The sequence below is a fragment of the Perca fluviatilis genome, chromosome 7 (assembly GCF_010015445.1).
Source record: "Perca fluviatilis chromosome 7, GENO_Pfluv_1.0, whole genome shotgun sequence".
In the NCBI taxonomy this organism is placed as follows: Eukaryota; Metazoa; Chordata; class Actinopteri; order Perciformes; family Percidae; genus Perca; species Perca fluviatilis.
In genome coordinates, this window is record NC_053118.1 from 32,300,846 (window position 1) to 32,324,436 (window position 23,591).

The following is a 23,591-nucleotide window of genomic DNA, read 5'->3' on the forward strand; positions in this document are numbered from 1 at the left end:
AGCACTGTCCTCACCATGACTGGTCAGATTTTAGTTTCCCAGCTACCAGTAATGAGGATGATGAGTGTGTGCGTGCAAAGACATCAAATTATGATCTGTAAGTGCAGTACTATTATTTAAGTAAAGGTTGACATATTAATTGTTTTGGTATCACTGCCCGCAGCTGTTTTGGTTCAGTCTCATCCCCTCTCATCAGCATCATTTTCGGGGCTGCAGCAGGCAGCTGTTTTCAGTGAAAAAGCTCTCTGTAGACAGACAGATAGCTCTAGCAACGTGCTGGGTGAACATTGAGGACTATTCAGCAGCAAAAGAGACATATATTTTCCTCAGGAGTTGGTGGAGACCAAAACAGCAGCATCTAGAACTAAAAGGAGAGTGAAATAGACTTATATTTGACCCCTTGTCACAGGGTGCATATGTCTAGAAGTTGCATGTGTCATTTGTTATGTTGTGAACTGTTGGGGACCAGAAGAAAAATATATATTTTCTTTTCACAGCAAAAAGTATGTATTTTCTCCTTTCCTATACCATTTGACATCCTGTGACAACTCAGATTTATCTTGTGACCCCCTTGGAGGGGTCCTGAAGTTGAGAATCACCAGATTCATTTTAGGCTATAACATCATCAACATCATGTGCCATGCGATTATGTTTTATAAAATCTTAAACTGCGAAGTATCTAGAAGCTGTAAATGTCAGACATTGATGATTCTAAGAGTTACAGATTTGTTGGATTAGACCGTAATCTATGAACTATTATAGATTAAAAAATGTAAATATTATTCGTTGAAGCCTTTTGTATAAAATAAATAAATAAATACATTTTTCATATCATAATAATTTAAATGAATGAATGTGAAAACTTTCCACGGACCCCCTGGCAGAGTGCCACGGACCGCACTTTGAGAATCACTGAATAAAAGTAGTAAAATAAAAGAACCTCAAAATTATACTATAGAAAATATACTGTAAATGTACTGTGTTACTTTCATTTATATTGTATCCAAAATCATGCAGCCATGCTCCCATTACCGCTAGAGCTCTGAGGTATAAAATGTGTGTGGAGGATAATGAGGGTATAAGAATTGGGAAACAGAGAACATGGTGGAGGCATGTCAAGATTTTTTTATCTTTTTTTTTCTTTCTCTGCTCTTCCGAGTCAAACCTGCTGGGACTTGGGATTCTTCAGCGGCCTGTGATTGGCTGACGATGTGGTGGAATGATGGTGTTAGGATATTGAAGGGGCCACCGTGATTGGCTGATGCAGACGCAAACACACACACACATAGTAATGCATGATAGAGGCATACACAGGCAAACGCACACACAAAGTCATGCATGTATGCAAAAACACACGTGAAAATGTCCAAATTAACACAAAATGTACACATTTGGATCTACATGCATGCACATGTTAACACACACGCACGCACACACACTAAAAACAAAACACATATGGATACACACCTAATTTAGAATTACATGCATGCATGCACACAAGCACACAGTGTGCCTTACAAAGAAGGGATTGAAACCAAAAGGAAAGAGGAGAGAAGCGAGGGGGGGGGTTAAGTCTAAATGAATCGTTCTGGCACCGTCTAGTTTACTAATGAGACTCTGAGGAATGCTGCTGATCAGAATAGGACCCTTTTGGCTTTCTTTCTGATGTAAATGTAATGCATTACCAGTCTAAAGCAGTGCAACACCCCCCCCCCCACTCCCTCGCTGCGCCCTGCACTACATGTGAATGAGCGACCGGTTTGGCAGCAAGGCAGTGTGATGACTTCAGGGGGCTGAGAGTGATGTGACCCAACTGTTGGCTTCAGGAAGACTATAGTATGATGATGATGATGATGATGATGATGATGATGATGATGGTGATGATGATGATGATGATGGTGATGATGATTATAATGATGATGGTGATGATGAGGCTGCGTGACTAAAGTAAAGTCTTGCCCTGTTCTTTTGTTGATGTGGTCAATGATGAAGGCTTTTCTTTGTTTGAGCATCATCTTTGGCTAAAGTGATATCTCTTTACCCTAGAAATGATGACCTGTCAATCAATTATGCTAGTACCAAAATTTCTCATTATGCAATTTATCTAATAACATACGATATATATCGATACTTGGCGTCCGTGTAGCGAACCAGTATTGCCAGGGGAAATATCGCGATACTATGCTGTAACGATGTTTTCTCGTACCCCTAGTACTTTCTGTAGCTCTTGTAATCTTTGATTAATGGGTGTAGATTTCTATCCGTCCTGTGTGTTTCTGTGTCAGTAGATCTCTGTCACTTGACTTGTTTTGCATGTCAATAACCGGTCTATTCCTGCATTGTAAGGTGACCATCGACTTGGAGCTCCACCTCGCCAAGAGGACTAAGTTCAAGTCTTCGGGGGGTCCTTTTGCCTACTATGACGTCTACCTCTACAGGGCACCCAAAACTAAACCTCGAATCCCCAACGGGCCCTGCGCCAAGACTGTTAATGGCCGCAGCAAAGCTAAGGGTCGAGTCCTGCGATGGGAGGACGACACGTACTCTCCTTCCCCCCCCTGTTCGGTCTGCAGCCCCGTCAGCACTCACTCGCTGCCAGCCTCCGCGAACAACGAGCTTCGGCGGTCCGGACGGCGGACTCTGAACCCCCACAGCCCACGATGAACAGTTCGTCATATCTTGCTGTCCTTGGCTGTCATCTTGAAAATTGTTCTGTGAATGTATATGTTGCATTTTGTTGATGTTTATCAGAAGCTCTTATTCAAGGAAAACTAAAAAAACACAAGAATTTCTATGGGAATCTGCTTCCATAGTTTGACGTACTGTATGTCAGGTTGAAACCGGAAGTTGGAGCATAATGTAGAGGTATTTAAAGTGTCTGTCTTGGCCCAGGACAACACAGTCTATGGGACAAACGTGGGAAGTGACTCAGACAAAGTGAATGCTAGCTTGCATTTTGTTGTAGACGACCACTGGCCTCCTCTGGCAGCTTTTAAAAATTAGAAAATGTCCGCAACTGGGAACCCAGTAATTGTCATGTTGCAGGTTTCATGTCAAAGCTTGCGGCATGTTGAAAAAAAAAAAAACATTTTTGTGTTTTGATCATATTCTGTGTCTGCTACTGCGCAATGATGTTAACACATGGCATTTAGCTGTTCTCCAGGAAGCAATCAATTAACCCTCTTGTTGTCTTCCCGTCGACCTGCAACTTTCTGTTTTTCCGAGTCAAAATTTTAAATGAAAAAGCTTTTATCACTGTTTTGGTCGTCTTTTTCGACACTTTTGTGGCTTTCCCCGATGTTTTTGTCACTTTTTTCAACGTTTGTCGACTTTTCCTGAGCCTTTTGAAGTTCGTGTGTTTTTTTTCCCCAAATTCTTAAAGCTTTTTTTGTTTACATTTGTCACTTATTTGACATTTTTGTCACTGTTTTGTCACTTTTTTTAACATTTGTATCACTTTTTTTGACATTTTTGTCACTTTTTTAAAAGTTCTTTTATCTATTGTTTTTTTATTCAAATGCTATAAAATTGACTAAACTACCCAAATTCAATGAAAGTCGTGAACTGATTATTTATTTAACTTGTTAAATAAATTATGGTAGTGAAACATCCACGTTATTTTTTTGGACAATTTGTTTGAAAAGAAAACCAAATTTCTGATATAGAAACTTTTTGAAACTGGGTCAAATTTGACCCGAGGACAACAGGAGGGTTAAACCATACTGTGCTGTGACAGTGCGTGACTGTCTTGTTAAGGAACACTTCAGGGACTGTAGGAATTAGCAGGGTCTCCAACCACAAAGGCTGCTACCAACGTTCACAGAGACAGAAACAAAAGCATTTATTCATGCTTTTGCATGTCTGTACCATCAATTATACCGGAACAAGCAGGCAGGTTGCCGAACGATAAGTCAATGACAGCTCACTGGATTGTTTTTGTATTACTCTTCTCACATGATTCAATGTTTGTACTCTGATCCTGAACCATTCAGTCTGACTCAGCAGTTTGAAATAATACTGATGTCAGTATACGTGTAGAAGAGTGTATTATGTGATACTTTATTGAGCCCTGCTGGAATAGTCTGTTTTTTCTTCTTCTTGCAGACAAAGTTGCAGAAAACTAGACTACCTGACTTGCCGTAGCTTCTCATTCCCACGACTTGAACTTGACAACCTCTGATGTTTTTTTTAGTATGACCCTAATTTGGAGCTGCTCATCTGGTTGCTCAAGATTACAGGCAGACACGTAGGGGGTGGAAACACAAGTTAAAACACATAGTTTCATAGTTCTCATCTTTGAAGCCGCACTCATAAATATATTTATATTAACAATGGATCAAATGATTATATGTAATACGAAAGGTGTATGCATTACCTATAGTCTCGCGTTGCCAGACCTTCCTCCACAGCGCTGCGGTGGAGGGTCTGGCGAGTCCACACAGCATTCCGGGATGGGAGAAAAACGTGCTCTGGTTTATTGGCATTTCTTTAAACCAATCCCAATCGTCTTGGGTGCCGCTGAGCAAAATAGCCTCGGGGAGGAACTTGTTTTGGTGGAACGTGTGTACGTTCAAAAGTTGTTTTAGTCGTGCAACAGAAAACTCAGATTGGACAGATAGTCTAGCTAGCTGTCTGGATTTACCCTGCAGAGATCTGAGGAGCAGTTAACCAGAGTCCTCAGAAATCCACCAGAGTTTAGAACGCCAACACAAAGAAGGGACATCCGGCCGAAAAGAGGGACATCCGGTGGAATTTCCGGCAGCTATGGAGCAGTCCCGGAAGTGGAACGTCGTGGATATTCACTACATTACCTATCATGTGACTCGTTCCGCTCAGCAGTTCAAAGCCTTTTAGTGACTTTCAGTGTTTTGATTCTACCGCCTTCAACTTCCCTGCTTTGGTTCAGTCTCGCCGCTCTCATCAATTTTCTTTCCACAGAAATAACCTCTGATAAACCCACTGTAGCCTATGCTGCCTGTTCAGCACCAAACAGCAGACAGACAGTTATAGCTGGTGAACACAGTGGAACATGTAGCAGCTAAAAAGCCAAATATTTCACTCAGGAGCTGGCAGAGACCAAAACAAAGCTTAAAGGAGAGTAAATATTGTACTTATATTCATCAGGTGGACACAAACATGACTCCAAATGCTAATGTTCTGCTTCAGCTGGATGTGTAAAAGTGTCCTCAAACGCCCTAACAACATTATAAAGTGATGATATGTTAAAGTTGTGTTGACAGCTTGTTCTGCTGCCCCCAAGTGGTAAAAAAAAACCTGTTAAAGCAGCTTTAACTTCTCATTTTAGATTATATATTTTTTTTAAATATAAAAAAAAAAAATATTTGACTAAAGTCAACAACCAAGAGCCAACATACTATCTTATAAAAATATTTTGGTGTGACAAAAGTAAGCTTTTATGACTTGACGACAACACTTGTGTACCATATGTTACCGTCTGGCTCAAGGCCGGCAACGAAAGGGAGGTCACACACAGATAGAGTAATCAAAAAGTAGTTTATTTAACTAAATAGACTAATAACACAACTTAACTCAACATAAATGCAATAGTAGGGTGTGTAAATGTAGTAGACATCAGTGGTGTTTGCCATGTGTGTGGATGGAATCAGTAGGACCAGCTGAGAGAGAGTGAGACTCCCAGGAAGGCAGTCTTTTATGCCTTCTGTAAGCCACGCCCAGATGGCCAGGTACAGACGACCCTCCCAGCTCCACCTACCCGCCCACCCCCAGTACCTGCAGACAAAGGAGCAGAACATGACAGGCAGGCAGATTGGGAGGGGTCGTCACACATATAACAGTGGAGAAGATGGAAATGTCTTGTGTGTCTGGTGTAATAACAAAAAACATGTGTGAGCTAAACTGCAGTGCAGGGATGGTATTGCTCTGTCTGAGATGTTCAGAAGGCCTGTGTCATTAGTAGGGTAATATAAAACATGTTTAGAGATTAAAATGCAGATTCATTGCATTTGCAGTGTTGATGTGTTTGATATTGAGCTGCTGGAGAGCTACACACTGCCATCTGCTGATTCAAAGCACGATCAGTTGCAACTGTTCTATCTCCCATTTTACTTAAAAGTGTTTTCATTCCGCTGTTCTGCAGCATGAACCGAGTGAGGATAAGATGGATGACATGCGTAACCCAGCCTGCATTCGACCACACTTAAGAAAAAAGAAAGATACGTTGGCGGGTTTTCTGCTTTTTCTATTCAAACGAGCCAGATCAGCACACACTTTTTGTTGGCATCGGAATGATTTTCAGGAGTTCGAAAACAGCATGGTGAGACCAGTGAGAGTGAACCAGTTGTGCTGCAGAGGCCTGCAAACTTGAGCTCAGCTGAATAAAGCCGAAAGTAAAACACTGGTGTGCCTCCATATTCCCCCTTTAAGCATAGGGTTGATTAAATGTTGAGCAGGAAGCAGGTTTGTGCAGACAGAGCAGGCTGAGCCCAAAAATAAGGATTTAAGCCATCCTCTCTTTGGTGTTTTTAACATATTTTCTGCCATAATGTAAGACGTCCTTCTTAATAACCTCTACATACTTGGTCATATATTCTTAATGTATATGAAAAGTAAAAGTGCGAGTGAGAGTATGAACGAGGTTCACATCTGGTTTCCTTGCGCAGAAATCTCTCTGCAGAGCATTGTCTCAAAAACAGATAAGCAAAAAAAGAACATAGATTATTACAAAGCATAACATGAAAATATCTAATAGCAAAATTTCACTGACTAACCAAGGATAAAGCACTTTGACGATCTCAGTTTTTATCAATTCAGTATTATAAATACACCTTTGAAAGAGACTAAAATATAAATAAAAAAATATTTATTGCAAACAGACCTAAGTATGTATGATGATGTAACCAAGTGGCGTCTCATTTCATAGGGGTATGTTTTCACCCCTACCCCTTACCCCTTGTTTCGAGGGACAAGGGCTAGGGGTAAGACGAAGGGGTAGGGGTAAGGGGAAGGGGTAGGGGGAAGGGGAAGGGGTAAGATGAGAAATGAGATTCAGCTTTAGGCTACGTTCACACTGCAAGTCTTAGTGCTTAATTTGGATTTTTTTGTTTTGTTTGGCTGTTCACATTACCTTTTAAAACATGGCCTATACCAGATTCCAGTGTGAACTGTTTGCGGTTGACCTGCATGTGCAAAAGAACAATGACATCAGATGCAGCACGCTGTTGCACTAAAGTTAGGGAGGTTATGGAAGAAGTAAGCATTTTCACTTTTATTTCAAAATGTTTGTGTAATGGCAGCTGTAAAACATTAATACACTAATCAGGTCTAACACCTCACTCTCCCTCCATTGACTTGCTCCATCACTGTTTTCCATTTTGTAGGCCTAGTCAAGTTTTTAATTTTACTGTCTTGTGTCTAGGGCTAACTCCCGCCGGCGCATAATTGTGACAAATGTCGATGTGGATTGACAAAAAAGTCAGATCCGCCTTGGTTGTTCACACAGCGGCCGCGTTGAAAAAACCTGGGTCTGATTCAGGACCACATTATGGAAGTGGTCTAAATCTGATTTTGAATCTGATTTCACACTACTTCTGAAGAAGTCTGACCTGGTCACTTGACCCCCCAAAAAATCTGATTTGGGCTACTTTTGCCTGCAGTCTGAACGTAGCCTTAGTTCTCTCTTGAGTCACATTTGGATGCTAAAGATTGACAAATTTAGAATCTAAAGTGGAACAATGCAAAATAGAGGTCAGGTTTGGTTTCTCTGAGGCAGAATTTGTCACGAGACGAGAATAATTCCTTTACTGTCATTCATTTGACTGTGGCTGACTTGATTCCTGCATGTAACTGTCTATTTATAGTAACATTGGTTCTAACACCACCACAACTATTCCCATTAACAAAGTACCACCAACAGGTGGCGGTGTCTTACATTTAGGGATGGAAACACGTCGAAGAAGTCGCCATGTGCAAGCAAAGATCGTCTATTAAGATCACTGTACAAAGCTGTCGCCATGGAGACCATTCTGTCACAGACTTGAGGTGGCTGTTTTTGCAAAAACAAATACGCATGACAACCTAAAATTCACTTTGAAGACGTTTGTGGTTTTGATTTTGTGTAGTCTAGAATCAATACAACTTACAAAAATAAGTATGTAACGTAATATATTTACGCAGCAGGAAGACGTTAACGGCTTTTTCCGTGGTCCAAAGGTACATCTCCGCTAGAGTGCAGAGTGAGACCTCTTGTTAGGTGTTTAGCTATTCTTCTTTCATAGAATGCTACTTAACTTGACGTTAGCACAGCAGCTAGTTGAGAGGAAAGGAATTACGTTGTGTAGTAAAGTAGAAACTTTGACGTTAGTTTTTAAACCTATGAATTTACAAGACACATTTTGAGATTAATTCCTGCTAGCAACTCCTGTTTTGTAACGTTATCTTAGCCCACTCACACACTGTTTAGCTTGTTTTAATTACAGTTAGGTTAGCTAGCTAGTAACGTTAGCGTTATAATTAGCTAGCTATGTATACAGAGCTCAATAGTATCTTGAACACCACTCCCGACAGCTTCACACAGGTGAGGAGTTAACTTTTTTGTTTTTTATTGATCTGGCATCTAAAGTTTGTAGCTTACTTTGTCCTCCTATTGTAACGTTACAGGGGGAATTTGTCTTGCTCTCAGACAGAAAGAGTGATGCCTCTTTCCTCATTCACCACTTCCTCTCTTTGTACCTACGAGGTGAGTTATCACCTGTCAAGTGTATCAAAAGTATCTGAATGAGACAAACTGGTCATTCGTGTCTGATCCAACTTATTTAGCCAGAGGTTTGAGCCTAGGGTTGCACGATATTGACAAAATGTGATATTGCGATATCGATTATGAATATTGCGATATCGATATTAATTTCGATATTTTGAAACATATGTAAAATTACAAAAGTTACGGGAAAACGCATCTATATAGATTCATAACAAATTAAACAAGTTTTCTTACAACACAAGGTTTATTTCAACTGACCGTCATATTGGACTGGTCCAACATGAATGAATAAATAAATAAATAAATAAATAAGGACCATGTCTACAGAACAGGACATGTTTTACTGGTTGAACAGTATACAATATATAAATAAAGAGAACAGGACACAACTTTTCTTTCGCTTCTCTGATTCGTTCCGTTTTGTCGTCTCTATCCATTTCTTCACTTACACTGTCACTCTGTTGAAATATGCATACACGTGGTACGCTACATAGGGTCGTAGTGGACCCGTGCGCTGAATTGCACTAACGTGCAAGTGGCACGGTAACTGGCCAATGAAACAGGATCATTATAGCATTTCAAGCGGGCTCTAAATCAAACACAACTAAGCCACACAGCCAACAGACGGGACGCGGCGCTCCACAAAATAAACAAAATATTGCATACTTATTGCGACACTTTCGATATACTGCGATGTTGATATATCTTGCACCCCTAGATATAATATTGCGCAACGTGATATTGCGATAACGATATTGAGTCGATATATCTTGCACCCCTAGATATAATATTGCGCAACGTGATATTGCGATAACGATATTTACTCGATATATCTTGCACACGTATTTGAGCCACAGCTGATCTCTCTCTCTTTTTTTTTTCATTTCAGCACGCTGCAAAGTGTGGTTTCTGGGTCTGGTGCAGTCCTTCAATCATTACAGTGCAATTAGTCAAAGACTGGTGAGTCTCTAATGTTGTCATCCCTGTACTGTATTCTCATTTAACATTTACACTGTAAGAGGAGAGTGTTATTTGAAAACCTCATGACATTAAAGGGTTAGCAGTTTACATTGCAGTTAGTCTGATATTGATGTGTTTATTTTGCATTTACTCAACTGAATCCATCATGTCAGCCTCCTACTTTAAAACACACTTTAACCATTCTTAATTCTTACTTCATTCCTTGTCACTTCTGCATTATACATTATTTCTTCGGTCACAGGAATATCGACAGAGTTTATCATTATTGGTGGCTTTCTCCTAATTTTGACTGCTCAGAAATGTAAAAAAAAAAAAGAATTGGATAAAAAAAGGCTAAATGTGATGTGTCTTACAACAACGTGTCACCCATTATATGGTCAGTCAAATACCACTGTATCCACTTAGCTTTTATCTGTTATCTTTTAGTTTTAGGTATGCATACACTGGATGTGCATGCATCTGTAATGCTAGATCTTTGTGGCATGTATGACCCCATTTTTGTTCACCACAAGCTTTTCTAGTTAATGTGTAAAAAAATATGTTTGGATTTAGCTTGGTGCAATGACAAGTGATGACGTTTAATTTGTGTGTGAATTGTGTGTCCTCAGGGTGTCAGCCTAGTACAAGCAAAGGAGAAGGGTCAGCTGGTTTTCCTAGAGGGACTGAATGAGTCGCTGTCAGTTTTGATTCCTCAAGAAACTGACACAAGAAGTCAAGCCATGGGCTTCCTCAGGTACAAACCCATTTTGTACACTTTATTTTCTTACCTTTACAGAGGTATATCTTTTGATATGTCATTGCTGTGTATTTGTAACCCTGATGTAAATGAACATAACTATCATTGTATGTATTTGAGTTTGTCAAGTCAAGTCATCTTTATTTATATAGCGCATTTAAAGCAGCATAAGCTGACCCAAAGTGCTTTACAACCAGGGCAGATGGGGTAAAGTATGCCTCGATACATAGATAAACAACAGCAGGCTACATAAATAAAAAAAAAATAAAAAAAGTACATAACAAACCCATCACCACAAAATGTAATACAAAACAACTTGCATGGTAAAACCAACGCCAAAAAAGAAGGACGTTAGAAGAGTGAATTAAATCAGCAATGGCTCAAAAGGCAGTATAGGGAATAAAAAGACCGATCAGGAGCTGGCTTGACAGAAGCCAGGCAGCCAAGTGAAAAACAAAATGGGTCTTTATATTAGATTTGAAGTTTTCAGTAGTAGAACATGCCTTAATATGTGGCGGGAGGCTTTTCCAAAGCCTGGGAGCATACACGGAGAAAGCACGGTCCCCTTCAGTTTTGCAGCGTGAGAGAGGGACTAGGGGGATCTGTTGTGAGGATGGCCTGAGTGATCTGGGGGCAGAATATGGAGTTAGCAGGTCCGCGATATATTGCGGAGCAAGTCCGTTCAAGGCTTTAAAAACAAATGCAGGCCAATGCAGGTGAGCCAGAACTGGAGTGATGTGTTGCCTTCTCTCCTTGTGCCAGTTAAAAGTCTAGCAACTGCATTTTGAACCGTCTATCTGGTTTACCAAGCCAACAATATTACATTTAAACACTACTCACATTTTTCTCCTTTTCCAACATATCAAGATGTAAAATGCTATAAATGTTTCCACATATTTTCAGACTTCCAGACCTATGTAGGAACCCTGTGATAACGACACACATTTGCCTGTCTGACACCTTGTTGCCTCTCTCTCGGCCTTCAGTGATCCCGCCGTTGGCCTTAAGAGCCTGTACGAGTTTGTCCGGTCCAGTGTGACCAGTTCTGGTGGCGGGGAAGAGGAGGCCGATGGGGCAGAGGAGTGGGGTCCCCCGGTGTTGCTGGTGGATGACCTCAGTGTGCTCCTCAGTCTGGGGGTGAGCGTTGGAGCCGTGCTGGACTTCAGCCACTACTGCCGAGCCACCGTCTGCTCGCAGCTACAGGTGAGATCCTTGCTGTCAGTCAAAGCATGATTTATTTGAGACTTGTTAGGTGGCATATACTCTTCTCAGTCGGCACAGCCAGGGGTGAGCTGGTTGTGGTTTGAATGGAATTTGCAGTGACATGTATTCATAACATTAGTGTGTGTGTGTGTGTGTGTGTGTGTGTGTTTGTGTGTGTGTGTGTGTGTGTGTGTGTGTGTGTGTGTGTGTGTGTGTGTGTGTGTGTGTGTGTGTGTGTGTGTGTGTGTGTGTGTGTGTATAAGATAGATAGATAGATAGATAGATAGATAGATAGATAGATAGATAGATAGAGAGGAAGAGGGGGAGAGAGAGAGACTTTATTGATCCCCAAGGGGAAATTCAAGGTCCCAGTAGCTCAAAAGACATCACACACAACATACACATACATCACAAACAGGATGACAAAATAACAAATCCACATGAACGTGGACAACAAAAGAAAAGACACCAAATCAAAAAATCAACATGAATGCTCCAAAGGATGTACAAGCATGAGACGCACGCAGTGACAGGGCAGGGGCCCACCCTGTGACCCAGCACGCATGGCAAGGTGCTCTATGAGAGCGTGTGTCATGGTGGCAGTGCAAACAAGTCCAGTGGTGCAAGGACACAAAGTCTAGAGACCAGCATTACATATGGACAATACAAGAGAACAATGCAGACATAGCAACACAAAAACTACAGCAGTGCAAGGATGAAGCAGAGGGAGGGGTTGTGCATATGGGCTAATATAGCCAGCAAACAGCAGGCCAGTGGACAGTCAGTAAATAACTATTGTTATAGGAGGTAGTGGAAGTGCTGGAGAGGGAGGAGAGGCAGACAGACTATGCAAAGAAGTCTATCTCTCCTCTTCCCTTTTGTGAAGCGTTGTAGAGTTGTATGGCCCTGGGGACAAATGACTTTCTCGGTCTGTCAGTTGTGCAAGGCCGTGTGCGTAGTCTTGAGCTGATCATGCTCTTCTGCTCTGTGAGTAAGATGTATGTATCTGTAAGATGTATTTACCCGGATAAAGTGAACAGCTGTAATAAAAACTCTTATCAACATAACTTTGACTGTGACTGCAGGGCAATGTGGTGATGCTGGTACGCTGTGACGGGGAAGAAGAGGAGGATGACGGAGATGATGAAGGCTCCGAGAGACTTCTGAAGGGCCTGACCCACCAGTGTAGCCTCACTCTTCATGTACAGGGTCTCCCCACTGGCTTCTGCAGGGACATACATGGCCAGGTTAGTGTGTTTGTCCGTACGGTCTTTATGATTCTGATAGATACAACTTCTAACACCACAGATGTGTCTATAGTCCAAGTACAACTGCATACAGTTGAGTATAGTGCTGTATATAAAGATGACTAATTATTAAACTGCCAATTATTTTCTCGATGAATCCTTTGGTCAACAAAATGTCAGAATTGTCAAGAATGGTCAGAATGTACCAATGCCAAAGTTGACATTGAAATATGATATATTTCAAAAGTGACACAAATGGTGATATATATGGCACAAGGTCTGTAAGAGGTTACATATATCTACAGTATGTCTTGCAGGTGATCAGTGCAAGACGCACAAACAGATTTTACTAAACAATGTAAGTAAACCAGTAGTGTTCTTTACTTTCAGGTGGAAGTGTGTTGGAGGAGGAGACAAGGTGATGGGCAGTACACACAGAAGAAACTCTTTCAGTACAAGGTCCACGATAAAGGAGCCTCCTTCTTTGCTCCTGGGACGTCCAGCGCTGTTCTCTAGTTGCACCTTTCAACATCCTTGTTTGCCTTTTTGTCTCTTTTAAATGTGACAACTGACTGTTAGTTTTAATATCACCAGACAGTACACATGCTGGGTGTTTAGCTAGGTTGGTAGTTGGCGAACTGGACCAAATTTACCAACCACAGCCAGGCTTTACATTTGGATGCTCGCTAGTGTCGACGACCCAGCCTGGACCCCAGACTGTCTGGAGGATGGACGCTGTGATTCTGCCAGCCCCTCTGAATCGCTGCCTACTTCTCATTTCACTTTTCCTCCCAGCTATTCAAATAAGTGAAGTGAAAACAAAATGACAGTTGAGTCTGATTATCAGGCTGGTCTGCTGAAGGTGTGTCTAAAGACCCATGCTGCTGTCAATATTCGGTTATTAGTTGAATCAGTTTTTGTGTGTTGTCACATGCATGCATGCTATGAATGCAGACCGTTTTACATTTGTGATGGTAAGTGGGCATTCATAAACAATGGAAGGACTGCTAGTTTTACTGTAAACCGAAAAAGAACATACATTGGTCAAATGGACGGCTGGTATTTAGCCGAGAGAATAACAATGAATAAATAGATGATTATGTCCACCCAGAATCATCTTACCACTGAATGGATCTTCGTTGAATAAAATCTATTTAAACCATAGACTGTATATAAAACAGTGGAAATTGTTGTCATTGTCTATGTGCACACTAGAGGTCGCCCTGTCTCTGCAGCAAACCACACTGCAGGTTGAGAGGTCGGAGTGGAGAGGTCTCTGGGATTTGACAACCAGCAGAATTGAAACACTGCGCCTGCATGCATCTAATACGAGGCATACGAGGTAGCCTTTAGCTCCCAAACAAAGGAATAACACGGCGATTGCTCGTCAATTTACCCAGGAGCACCAAAGCAACAACTACATTTAAGGATCTCTGAAGTTTGTCCAGGCAAGTGTGAACAGTTGAGCTATATAACCCGTTAGCTTTAGCTAGCTGCCTGGGGAAAGTTAGCTCCATGGCTGTTGAGAGCATGAGCATGGGAGCTTTTGAACTGTCTAATCACACCAGTATGTTGGCTGATGAGGGATGTTCTAGCCATAGCTGCAAGATTGCAGTTGCTGGGCTCATACGCGCGTCTTGTTGTCTAAAAGCAGATCTCCCAAACTGTATGGTACAACTTAACGTCGTCACTATGCTAAGCTAACGTTAACGTTATTTAGCAGCGTTGTTGGCTTACGTTACAAACTATTCTCATAGTTTCACAATGACAGCGAAGTTAATCGGGTGTTGGTAACGCCTGCCCCAGGTTCGTTACCACAATCTCTTCTAGGTAGCTAAGTCATAAAATACATATTGATTGGGACCCGAGTTTACTGGGTTTGTTGAGGCGCTAACATAGCTAACGTTAGGAGTCAGCCTTTAGCTTGGTGCCATCAAAAGTTGTCTGCAGGTACAGAAATTTGGAGTAACGTTATACGTGTGTGGGTGTATTTAGTTGTGGCCGGGAACCAAAGAAATAATGTAATTTTTTTTAAATGCTCCGGTTATGAAGTGTTTTTTGTGCGAGAGATAAACTAATGTTAAGTTAGCTGACGTAAGTCACACACGCACTCGGGTAACGTTAGCAAGCTAACAATGTGGGTTTGTCGTTAACTTCTACAGTTCATCTTGGTAAGGCTACTCCAATTCGCAAGCTTTTTTTAAAAATTAATTAATTGACAAATAACATGGTAAACATAAAAAAATAAATAAAAAAAACTGAAAATGCCAGGGGATCCGAACACAGCCAGAAATCATAGCTACATTAGTTCATAAAAAATTAGATTTATGAATGACATTTTGCGAGTAATACGATCAAAACGATGCTGTAGTATTGCTTTGGTAGCAGAGTAAGATTAAAAAAACAATTTTTTTTTATAAGAAAACGGAAGATTCAGAGTCAATATATTGGGAAATAAATGTACACACATCTTGCCAAAAAAATACACGAGTGGGGACATGAACAGAAAAGATAACATAAATCTAATGGAACCATTTCACAAAATGAGCAGGCACCTTCAATGTCCTTTTTATATCTTTGATGAAATGTGGAAGAACAGAGACAATTTATTTATGTAATAAATTAAATATTAATAACCATATCATGGTTATTAATAATCTATTTACAGGAGAATCATGTTTGACCAAAACCAGTAACAACAGGATCCAGTGGTGGTAGTAAAGTAAATTCAGATAATACTGAATACATAATTCACAAACTTGTTGGCATTTCATTTCGACTGCTATTGCAACGTTTCAAACTAAGTTTTATGTAGTGAAAGTCTGAGACACACTCCAAAAGATACCAGTGGCTAACGTTAGCTAGCATCTTTCACTAACATTAATTAGATAACATGTTGACACTTAGGGATTCATTTATGAAAATGCATTTGCCCAATCAGGACAAAGTGCAAGCTGTGTGTGTGTGTTATCTTCCGAAATTTGAGTAGTATTAAAACGTAGCAAATTAGGCCATTATGTGCATGTGCCAGTTCAGATGTTTCTACACCTTTTTGACAAAGGCCATGGGCTATTTGTTGTTTTTGGTTAAAGGCGTTGTCCAAAAAGAGAAGTTGATCCGACAAATGTCTTGTGGTAAATGTTGTGTACAGAGAAACCTGTGATGGATTACTTAATCTTAGGTAAATCCTGTTCTGCCTTAATCATTTTTGTCAAAGTCTACCACATGATAAAAGTAAAACTACACTTTCGCACTTTATATTTGAGGACTATCCTAGAACCTTGTTTGTGGGAGCCACTCTATTAGCTTGTTCTGGGCAGGTGATGTTGCCACAGGGTTGCATCAGCCCCATCATCCCTGCATGCATTCACGGTCTTGTTTGATGTGACCTCGATTGTAAAGACAGTTTTGCACGTGTTGGGAAAAGATGACTTTTTGAAACGATACCAAAGTATTCTGTTAAAAATATGCGACATTCGAAATGTATTGGGTCCTCATTTTCTTCCTCTTCTAAAGAACTCGTCAGAAATCCAGGTGCGGAAACGGACTGTCTCTTGCACATCATTCGCTATTACATTATGGTTACTGATTGACAGGGCATTTCCCTCTTTTGCCATCAGCTCTGGTTGTAAAAGGCTCTGTTGCAGTAATCTGCTCATCCATGTCGAGCTTGTCTTCACAGCAGGACTAATGACCAGAGGAGCATGCTTTCACATTATTATGCAACCATGGGATTGAATGTGGATGCAGTTATGTTACTGAGAATGGACACTGTAGCTTAAAGCTCTCTGGAATGCTTGTGGGTATAGCTTTTAGCCTGCAGTAATTCACTTGAAGGTATTTAATAAAGCATGCTAATGCATTGCATGATACAGAACATAGATGATTATGCCACTGGAATATATAAACCCTGGGGATGCCTTCAAACTAGGCATTTTAGGGAGTGTTGAAAAGAGGTAAGCTGAGATTTTTTGCTTTTTTGCTCGTATCCAATTTCAGTGAAGGGAATTTCAGAGCATGCCATCTTCCGATAAACCGATTTGATACAGTTTATCCGTAACTTTAGTGCACCATTTTGCTTACAGTAATGTTTTAGGCACGTAGCTTTATAAATCTACCTTAATCTAATCTACAAGCTACCTAACTAAGCTGCTGAGAGACCCACAGTGATCTCTCTTAACTGTCTGTAGCTGTGCTTTTGCTTGTTTGTAAGTGTTCTGGCTTCTTACTTGGGCATGTAGACTGCTCTTTGTTAGAATATTAGTTGGCCAGCATGTATGTGCAAAAGCCTATGGTTATTTAACGGAGACATTATCCAGGGTGTTGTGATAAAGAATGTGGTTTGTTGTGTTTTTAAGCAGAAATCTTATTTTTTTTATTCCCTCGTAGTAGCCGTATATCCCAACAAACCATCCGGGCCAGACAGAATAGGATTTCCCAACAATTGCTGGTCACCTGCCAAAGTGGCTGAAGAGTGAACACAAACTCACCAGCCTGAAACAACAGTTTACCAGCACTCAGCCTGTGTGGCTGGTGTTCATGTTCTGCCCTGGTTGTGAAGTTTGGGTTTTAAAGCCTCCGTCAAACTTATTATTCTTTTGTGATGCGAATGTCCCGGTGTGCTACAACATGCAGGATAGGCTGCCTACAGACTGTCAGCACAGGAGGAGGGCAGCAGCGCGGGCTGGCCATAGGCCCTGAGCCCTGCTCGTTGAGTTTCTGATCGGCTCAATGCCGGATTAGTTCACTGACGGAGATGCTGCTGAGCCTGGGCCAGATCAGGTCTTGCTGCTCCACTCGTGTAACCCCACAGCACGCAGTGAACTTGACAAACAGCAGAGAGATGGAGGCATTCGATGAAAGTATTCCCTCGCGAGAAAGTAAGCAGGACCAAAACCTGGCCGAGAGTTGCCTTTCCTACAAAAACGGAGAGCAAAAAGGCTTCACTTCAAAGCCTGTTTTTAACTTTGCAGGACCCATTGTGCAAGCTTGCCAGGACGTTGCTGTTTTTACTGTATAGGTTATTTATAACGGCAGAACAAGAGACTCCTGAGGCAAATTCCTCCCAGGATATGTTTCCGTTGCTCCCGGGGGGACGAGCCGAACAGTCACACACTCTGCCTGAATCAAGAAGGGAGCACTACATTAACCACAAGGCACCGCTTGCGCTTAAAAAACCCAGCGCTGCTGCTTTCAAGGGACGTAAACGGCTCCGAGCCAGAGAGATAGCCTGGTCTATCCTTAGCAGGTACGGTCTGAGAACAGTTCAAGGCTTTTTCTTTTGGTAGAAACATGTCACTGATGTGACAGAGCTGCGTTGTTGTGTTTTGGCATGGTTAGCAAATAATGTGGTGGCTGCTTATTAACATCATGTGAGAAGCTGAGGCTTAATGGTCAGTAGAATGAGATGCTGTACAAATCCAGGTGTGTGTGTGTGTGTGTGTGTGTGTGTGTGTGTGTGTGTGTGTGTGTGTGTGTGTGTGTGTGTGTGTGTGTGTGTGTGTGTGTGTGTGTGTGTGTGTGTGTGTGTGTGTGTGTGTGTGTGTGTGTGTGTGTGTGTGTGTGTGTTTTCCATGGCAGCTTGGTATACACACTGCTCTATTACAAATGTTTAACTCCAACACTCGATAGCGCTGAGCCTGTCTGCTGAGTAAACAGAGAGGAGAGCTGAGATTGGGTAAAAGAAAGTGCTCAGGAGATGAATTGATATTGGAAACTGAAGGAACTGATTTTGTTTTAAGTGAGGTAACAACCCAGAAGGCAAATATTTCACATATTGTGGCTGTATAAACATATTGTGTTCATCATTTTTTAAATTTTATTTTTAAATTTAAAAACCCTCCAAATGACTCGTGTACGTTTTATGTTTTACATAGGCTGTTGTGAAGAGTTGTGTTTAATGCAATGCATAGTAGTGACACACAGTTCATTGGCTTATTTTTGGGCTGCGACTAACAATGACTTGGATTATCATAATGTGATGAATATTGTCTCAATTAAGGAATTAATTAAGTGGCCTATTTCTTTTCCGACCAACGGCCCAGAACCCAAAGGTAGCCCATTTGATTTACTATTACAAAAGTCAAAAAAAAAAAAATAAACAGCAAATATATTCATAAATGTTGCTGGAACCAGTTGATTTGTGGCATTTTTGCAACACATTCCTATTGTAAAATGATTTGACTGTAAAGCATCTGGATTCTTGAGTTCATAGCTGTGTAAATATTAGGACTTTAACTGACTGTTAGTCATGTTCACAATCACAGGTTAAGAGAGCCAAAGGTGACAACATCAAATTGTTTCTTCTCTCCAACAAATAGCCAAAGACCTAAAAATACGTTATCGTTTTATAATGATAAAAAAATCCAGTAAAATCTCATATTTTCGATTGTGTGAGCCAGTGAATGATTGATTTGACAGTTGTCATTCTATGAATTAACGAATGGTTTCAGGACAGCTTATCCCCCTTGTGCTTTCCTACCTGAGTGGAAGTGGAATTTACCCGTTGTCCAATGACAAAAGGCTGGTGGCTGTTTACCCTGGTGTGAGCGATGAGACATGCAGGCTACATCAGTTTGCTTCAGTCTAGCTGTTCAGCCGGAGTTGCATGTTTTTCTCCGGTGGGGAATGTGTCCACACCTTTTTGGCTGCTGAATGAGCTCTGTGTTGAAGTTCTTTCTAGCATGTGACCCCTGTATGAGCTGGCCTGAAGGAAAAACACACGGGGCCTTTTAGTCAGCAGCGTGTGTGCCAAAACATGGAGCATGTAACTTATTAGGTGTCCAGGACAGAGCTTCACTTTAAAGGTGTAATATAGGAACACCCGGATCACATTCACACAGTTACACATTCATACCTGGAAGCTGCCCAGTACAACCCCAGTCTGAGCTGCTGGCTACTGGAGAGGTTGGGGTTAAGGGCTAGGCCTGCACGATAAATCGTTATAAAATCGCGATCTCGATTCACCCCTGTTCAGGATTTAAATTTTTAAATGATTTCTTTTTTTTTTCTCCAATTAATTTATTGAAAGCATTTGACATTGAGATTGACATGTTTTTAATTATGTAAAGACATGTTCAAGGAGTGCAGATAGAGCCTGTATCAGGGCCATAGTTAGTGAAATGTGTTATATGTCACTATTTTTGGTAGCCTACTGTACTTAAATGGCCAGTGTGAACTTTATTTTCTTTATTCATTGAAGCCTCTATGTTTACAGGCTTGGGGTGATGCACAATGCCCCCAAAAAAAGTACTTAATAAATGTGTAAAATTAAAAGACTGACGGCCCTATCTTGCACCCAGCGCAGCGCAAAGCCCGTCGCAAGTGTCTTTGCTAGTTTTAACCCTTGTGTTGACTTCGGGTCAAAGTGACCTGTTTTCACTTTTTGTTTTATATCAGAAAATATGGGACGTAGAAATAAGCGCTGACAATGTGTAGAAGAAAAATTCAACAATTTAAAACGTTGGAAAAAGCAAAAACAAACTGTGAAAAAAAGGCGTCAAAAACGTTGAGTGGAAAAAAAGTGTTTTGCCACGTCGTTTAAATACCAAATCCACCTGCGCCCATGGGCGTGCTGGTCTTACAGGGAGGTGTGTTCAGGTGAATTTTTTAGCGTATTGCTATCTTGAGGCAGCGGAACGTGATCGCGCCATTGACCAACAGAAACCTGGTCTAAAGTCAATAACGCAGCATTTCATTGTTAATTTAACAGCAAAATAGTAAAATGCACCTAGGCTCGTGCCACACACACACACACACACAGACAGACAGACAGACAGGGAAGCGCAGCAGCACACAAACCATTCCGGTTATTAAATTATATATTATTATTATTATTATTATTATTATTATTATTATTATTATTATTAAATATTACTGTTCAACTGTTGTGTCACTTGCTCCTCCAGGTCCCTGGATGCCCCGCGGCGCACCGTCCTCGGCCGCGCAGTGCTTCCCAATGGCCGGCAGTTGACCCCGCCCACCAGGATGACGCTGCGCGAGCAGCTGAGAGAGAAGATCTCGGCGGCCTTCTACCGCCATGGGCTGCTGTGTGCCTCCTACCCAGTACCCATCATCCTCTTCACCTCAGCCAGCATCCTCACCTGCTGGTATGTTTTCTGTCTGTTTTTTTTATTGTTTTTTTCATGCTTAAAATTTTGATGAAATTGTATTTATTTTACCGCTTAAAATTGGAAATCGTGGGGCGACCTCTAGCTCACTCAGTAATAGCGTGCACCCCATGTAGGCTGAGTCTTTTGCAACGGCCCGGGTTTGAATCCGACCTGCGGCCCTTTGCTGCGTGTCATCCCACATCTCTCTCTCCCACCTTTCCTGTCTATCCACTGTCACTCTGAAATAAAGGGAAAAGCACCAAAAAATAATATTTTTTTTTCTTTTTTAATTGGAAAATCGGAGGAAAGGGACACACAAACTACTGGCATGGCAGTATGGACAGGTGTACAGAGGTCTGCCGAGCTCCGTGCACTTTCCACACTGCAATAACACAGAGCTGGATATAAATCAGCAAAATGTAATGGGCTCTCTGTAATGGCGCTGCAGCTACGGAGGGAAGCCAAACGCTGTTCATCTAAACACACTGCCCATACAAATATTACAAAGCAGGGTTCCCTCTGGGTTTTAAAAAGTCTCCAAAAGTCAAAAATTTCTAAATAAAAAATTTTTAGGCCTTAAAAAGTCTAAAATGTCCTTAAGTATTGTGTTCTAGGTCTTAAATAATTTTAAATGTTCTTACGTCCATGTAACGCTACCTCTAATGCTCACTGAAAGGTGTCTTTTTTTTATTCTGTGGTGTTGCAGTTCTTCCTTTCACTAGTCCAAATATAATTCGCTGTATATGTACAGATTATTATTACTCTGTCGCTTTATTCAATTTTAATAATTTTGTATACTTTGCAAGTACTTTTTGTTAAATTTCATTCATGAAGGTCTTAATAAGTCTTAAATTTGACTTATTGAAAGCTGCAGAAACCCTGCACAGAACTGGATTTAAATTGGCAAAGTATTCCTTTAAGGCACTAGTATACTCAGAACTACTTGTCTGACAAAGACTTATATATTCAGGGCAGTACTGTACTTTAAAGGTCCCATGGCATTTATCATTAAGTTCCCCCAGCCTGCCTATGGTCCCCCAGTGGCTAGAAATGGTGATAGGTGTAAACCGAGCCCTGGGTATCCTGCTCTGCTGGGCCGATCTGGAATCTTCTCCTTATGAGGTCATAAGGAGCAAGGTTACCTCCCCTTTCTCTGCTTTGCCTGCCCAGAAAATTTGGCCCACCCATGAGAAAGAGAAAGACATCATGGCTTGCAAACGAGCAAAGTGGCAGTCGGTCAAGGCCACACCCCCACCCTCCACCTTGCCCCTCCCTCTCTCCTTCTCAATAGCATTTAAAGCTACAGACACAGAAATGGCACATCCTGAGGAAAGATCATTGTGGGACTGGCTCTGGTGGCTGTAATTCTGCACCAAGGCAGAATTTCGGGAAAGAGACTTCAGATACAGTATTAGGGGACCACTAAAGTCTATATAAAAGCATCCAAAAAGCAGCATGCCATGGGACCTTTAAGTTCGCTGTCTTGACCTGTGGCAACTTCTTTTTCCATACGTGCACATGTGCTCACAACATAGTGAAGGATACAATATCGAGGTACAGAACATGTCATGTAGTAAGTAAGTAGTGTTGGATACTCAAAAGTTAGATTTGGTGTTTGCGAGCGACTGACAGTGACAGTAGGACTGGTGTTGGGATGGTGCAGTGCCTGCTTTTTAGCGTGGACTCCTTTTTTAAAACATGAGAAAAAAGCATTCTTGTCACCCAGTGTCGACAGAATAAATTGAAAAAGGGATTGGACAGAGGAGACAAGCAACTGGCTCTGCTCATCCGAACCGGCCATCTGCACACACATAACAGCCCCCTCCCCGCCCCCCCCCGCCAACACCACGACACACACATTCACTTTAACACTCTACCCACGCAGCATTTCTGCTCTTGCTCAATCTCTGGTCCAAAGAGAGGACATAGGTCAGAGAGCTGGCCCTGGCTTCATCAGCAAAGGCATTGTGAAACAGCCCCAGCGATCTGAAACACACGCATGCACTTGCTGCGAGCTGTCCCTGCAGCACCTTACAGCAGGGGTGCAGAGCCAACGGGCAAAGTGAAAGCAAAGTGCTTGACGACGGGGATGTTAAAGGCAGAACTCGAGCACAGGGCTGTGAGAAAATGGCCCTGTGAGAATGGGAGGTCTGTCCCTCCATCTGCCTGTCAGGAGGGGGGCCGGCTCGGCACAAAAGAGGCCTTTGTGGAGCTACAGTGACCTTGCAGAGAGGGGGGAGGGGGGGAGGTGAGGGAGGGAAAGAAACCGGGGAGAAGAGGTTTCTATCCGAACTGACGAGCACATTTCTGAAAGGAAAATGATAAGTAACATTTGTACTCAACCAACAGCACACAATTGACAATACACTGGCGATGTGGAAGGTGATAGTGTTACTGATCAATAACTGTGACTCAGCATATACCTTATCACTTGCTCCTCAGTTTTTGGGGTCATTTTCCAGACCCTCCTAATCTCTCGTCCAGTTTAATACATACAGAAATACTTGATCTCAAAGATCAAAACGTCAAACAAATAAAGATTCTTTTAAATGATAACTCCACATTTGGATAATTTC

General features: G+C 41.5%; 2 protein-coding genes across 3 annotated transcripts in view; both read left to right on the forward strand.

The window, feature by feature from the left end:
* The first annotated feature begins 8,238 nt into the window (after window positions 1-8,238).
* elp6 (elongator acetyltransferase complex subunit 6) lies at window positions 8,239-14,068 on the forward strand. The gene is made up of 7 exons (XM_039805907.1): window positions 8,239-8,554; window positions 8,638-8,716; window positions 9,627-9,697; window positions 10,327-10,451; window positions 11,441-11,657; window positions 12,743-12,904; window positions 13,295-14,068. Exons 1-7 carry the CDS (start codon window positions 8,501-8,503, stop codon window positions 13,418-13,420), a joined length of 834 nt encoding a protein of 277 aa, XP_039661841.1. The 5' UTR covers window positions 8,239-8,500; the 3' UTR covers window positions 13,421-14,068.
* Window positions 14,069-14,176: 108 nt separating this feature from the next.
* Window positions 14,177-23,591, forward strand: part of LOC120562270 (SREBF chaperone) — a 59,166-nt gene continuing 49,751 nt past the window's right edge. Inside the window, exons 1-2 of one of the 2 annotated variants that reach the window (XM_039805906.1) lie at window positions 14,177-14,352; window positions 20,812-21,012. In XM_039805906.1, coding sequence (XP_039661840.1) covers window positions 20,891-21,012 — 122 coding nt within the window. In that variant the 5' untranslated portion in view covers window positions 14,177-14,352; window positions 20,812-20,890. Of the gene's footprint in view, window positions 14,353-17,361; window positions 18,153-20,811; window positions 21,013-23,591 lie in introns of those variants that run through there. The other variant, XM_039805905.1, reaches the window with a different exon arrangement.

Coding starts and splice junctions, on each gene's coding strand:
- elp6 (XM_039805907.1), top strand. CDS start 8,501: ATGTATACAGAGCTCAATAGTATCTTGAACACCACTCCCGACAGCTTC. Junction 8,717..9,626: donor CCTCTCTTTGTACCTACGAG/GTGAGTTATCAC, acceptor TTTTCATTTCAG/CACGCTGCAAAGTGTGGTTT. Junction 9,698..10,326: donor GTGCAATTAGTCAAAGACTG/GTGAGTCTCTAA, acceptor GTGTGTCCTCAG/GGTGTCAGCCTAGTACAAGC.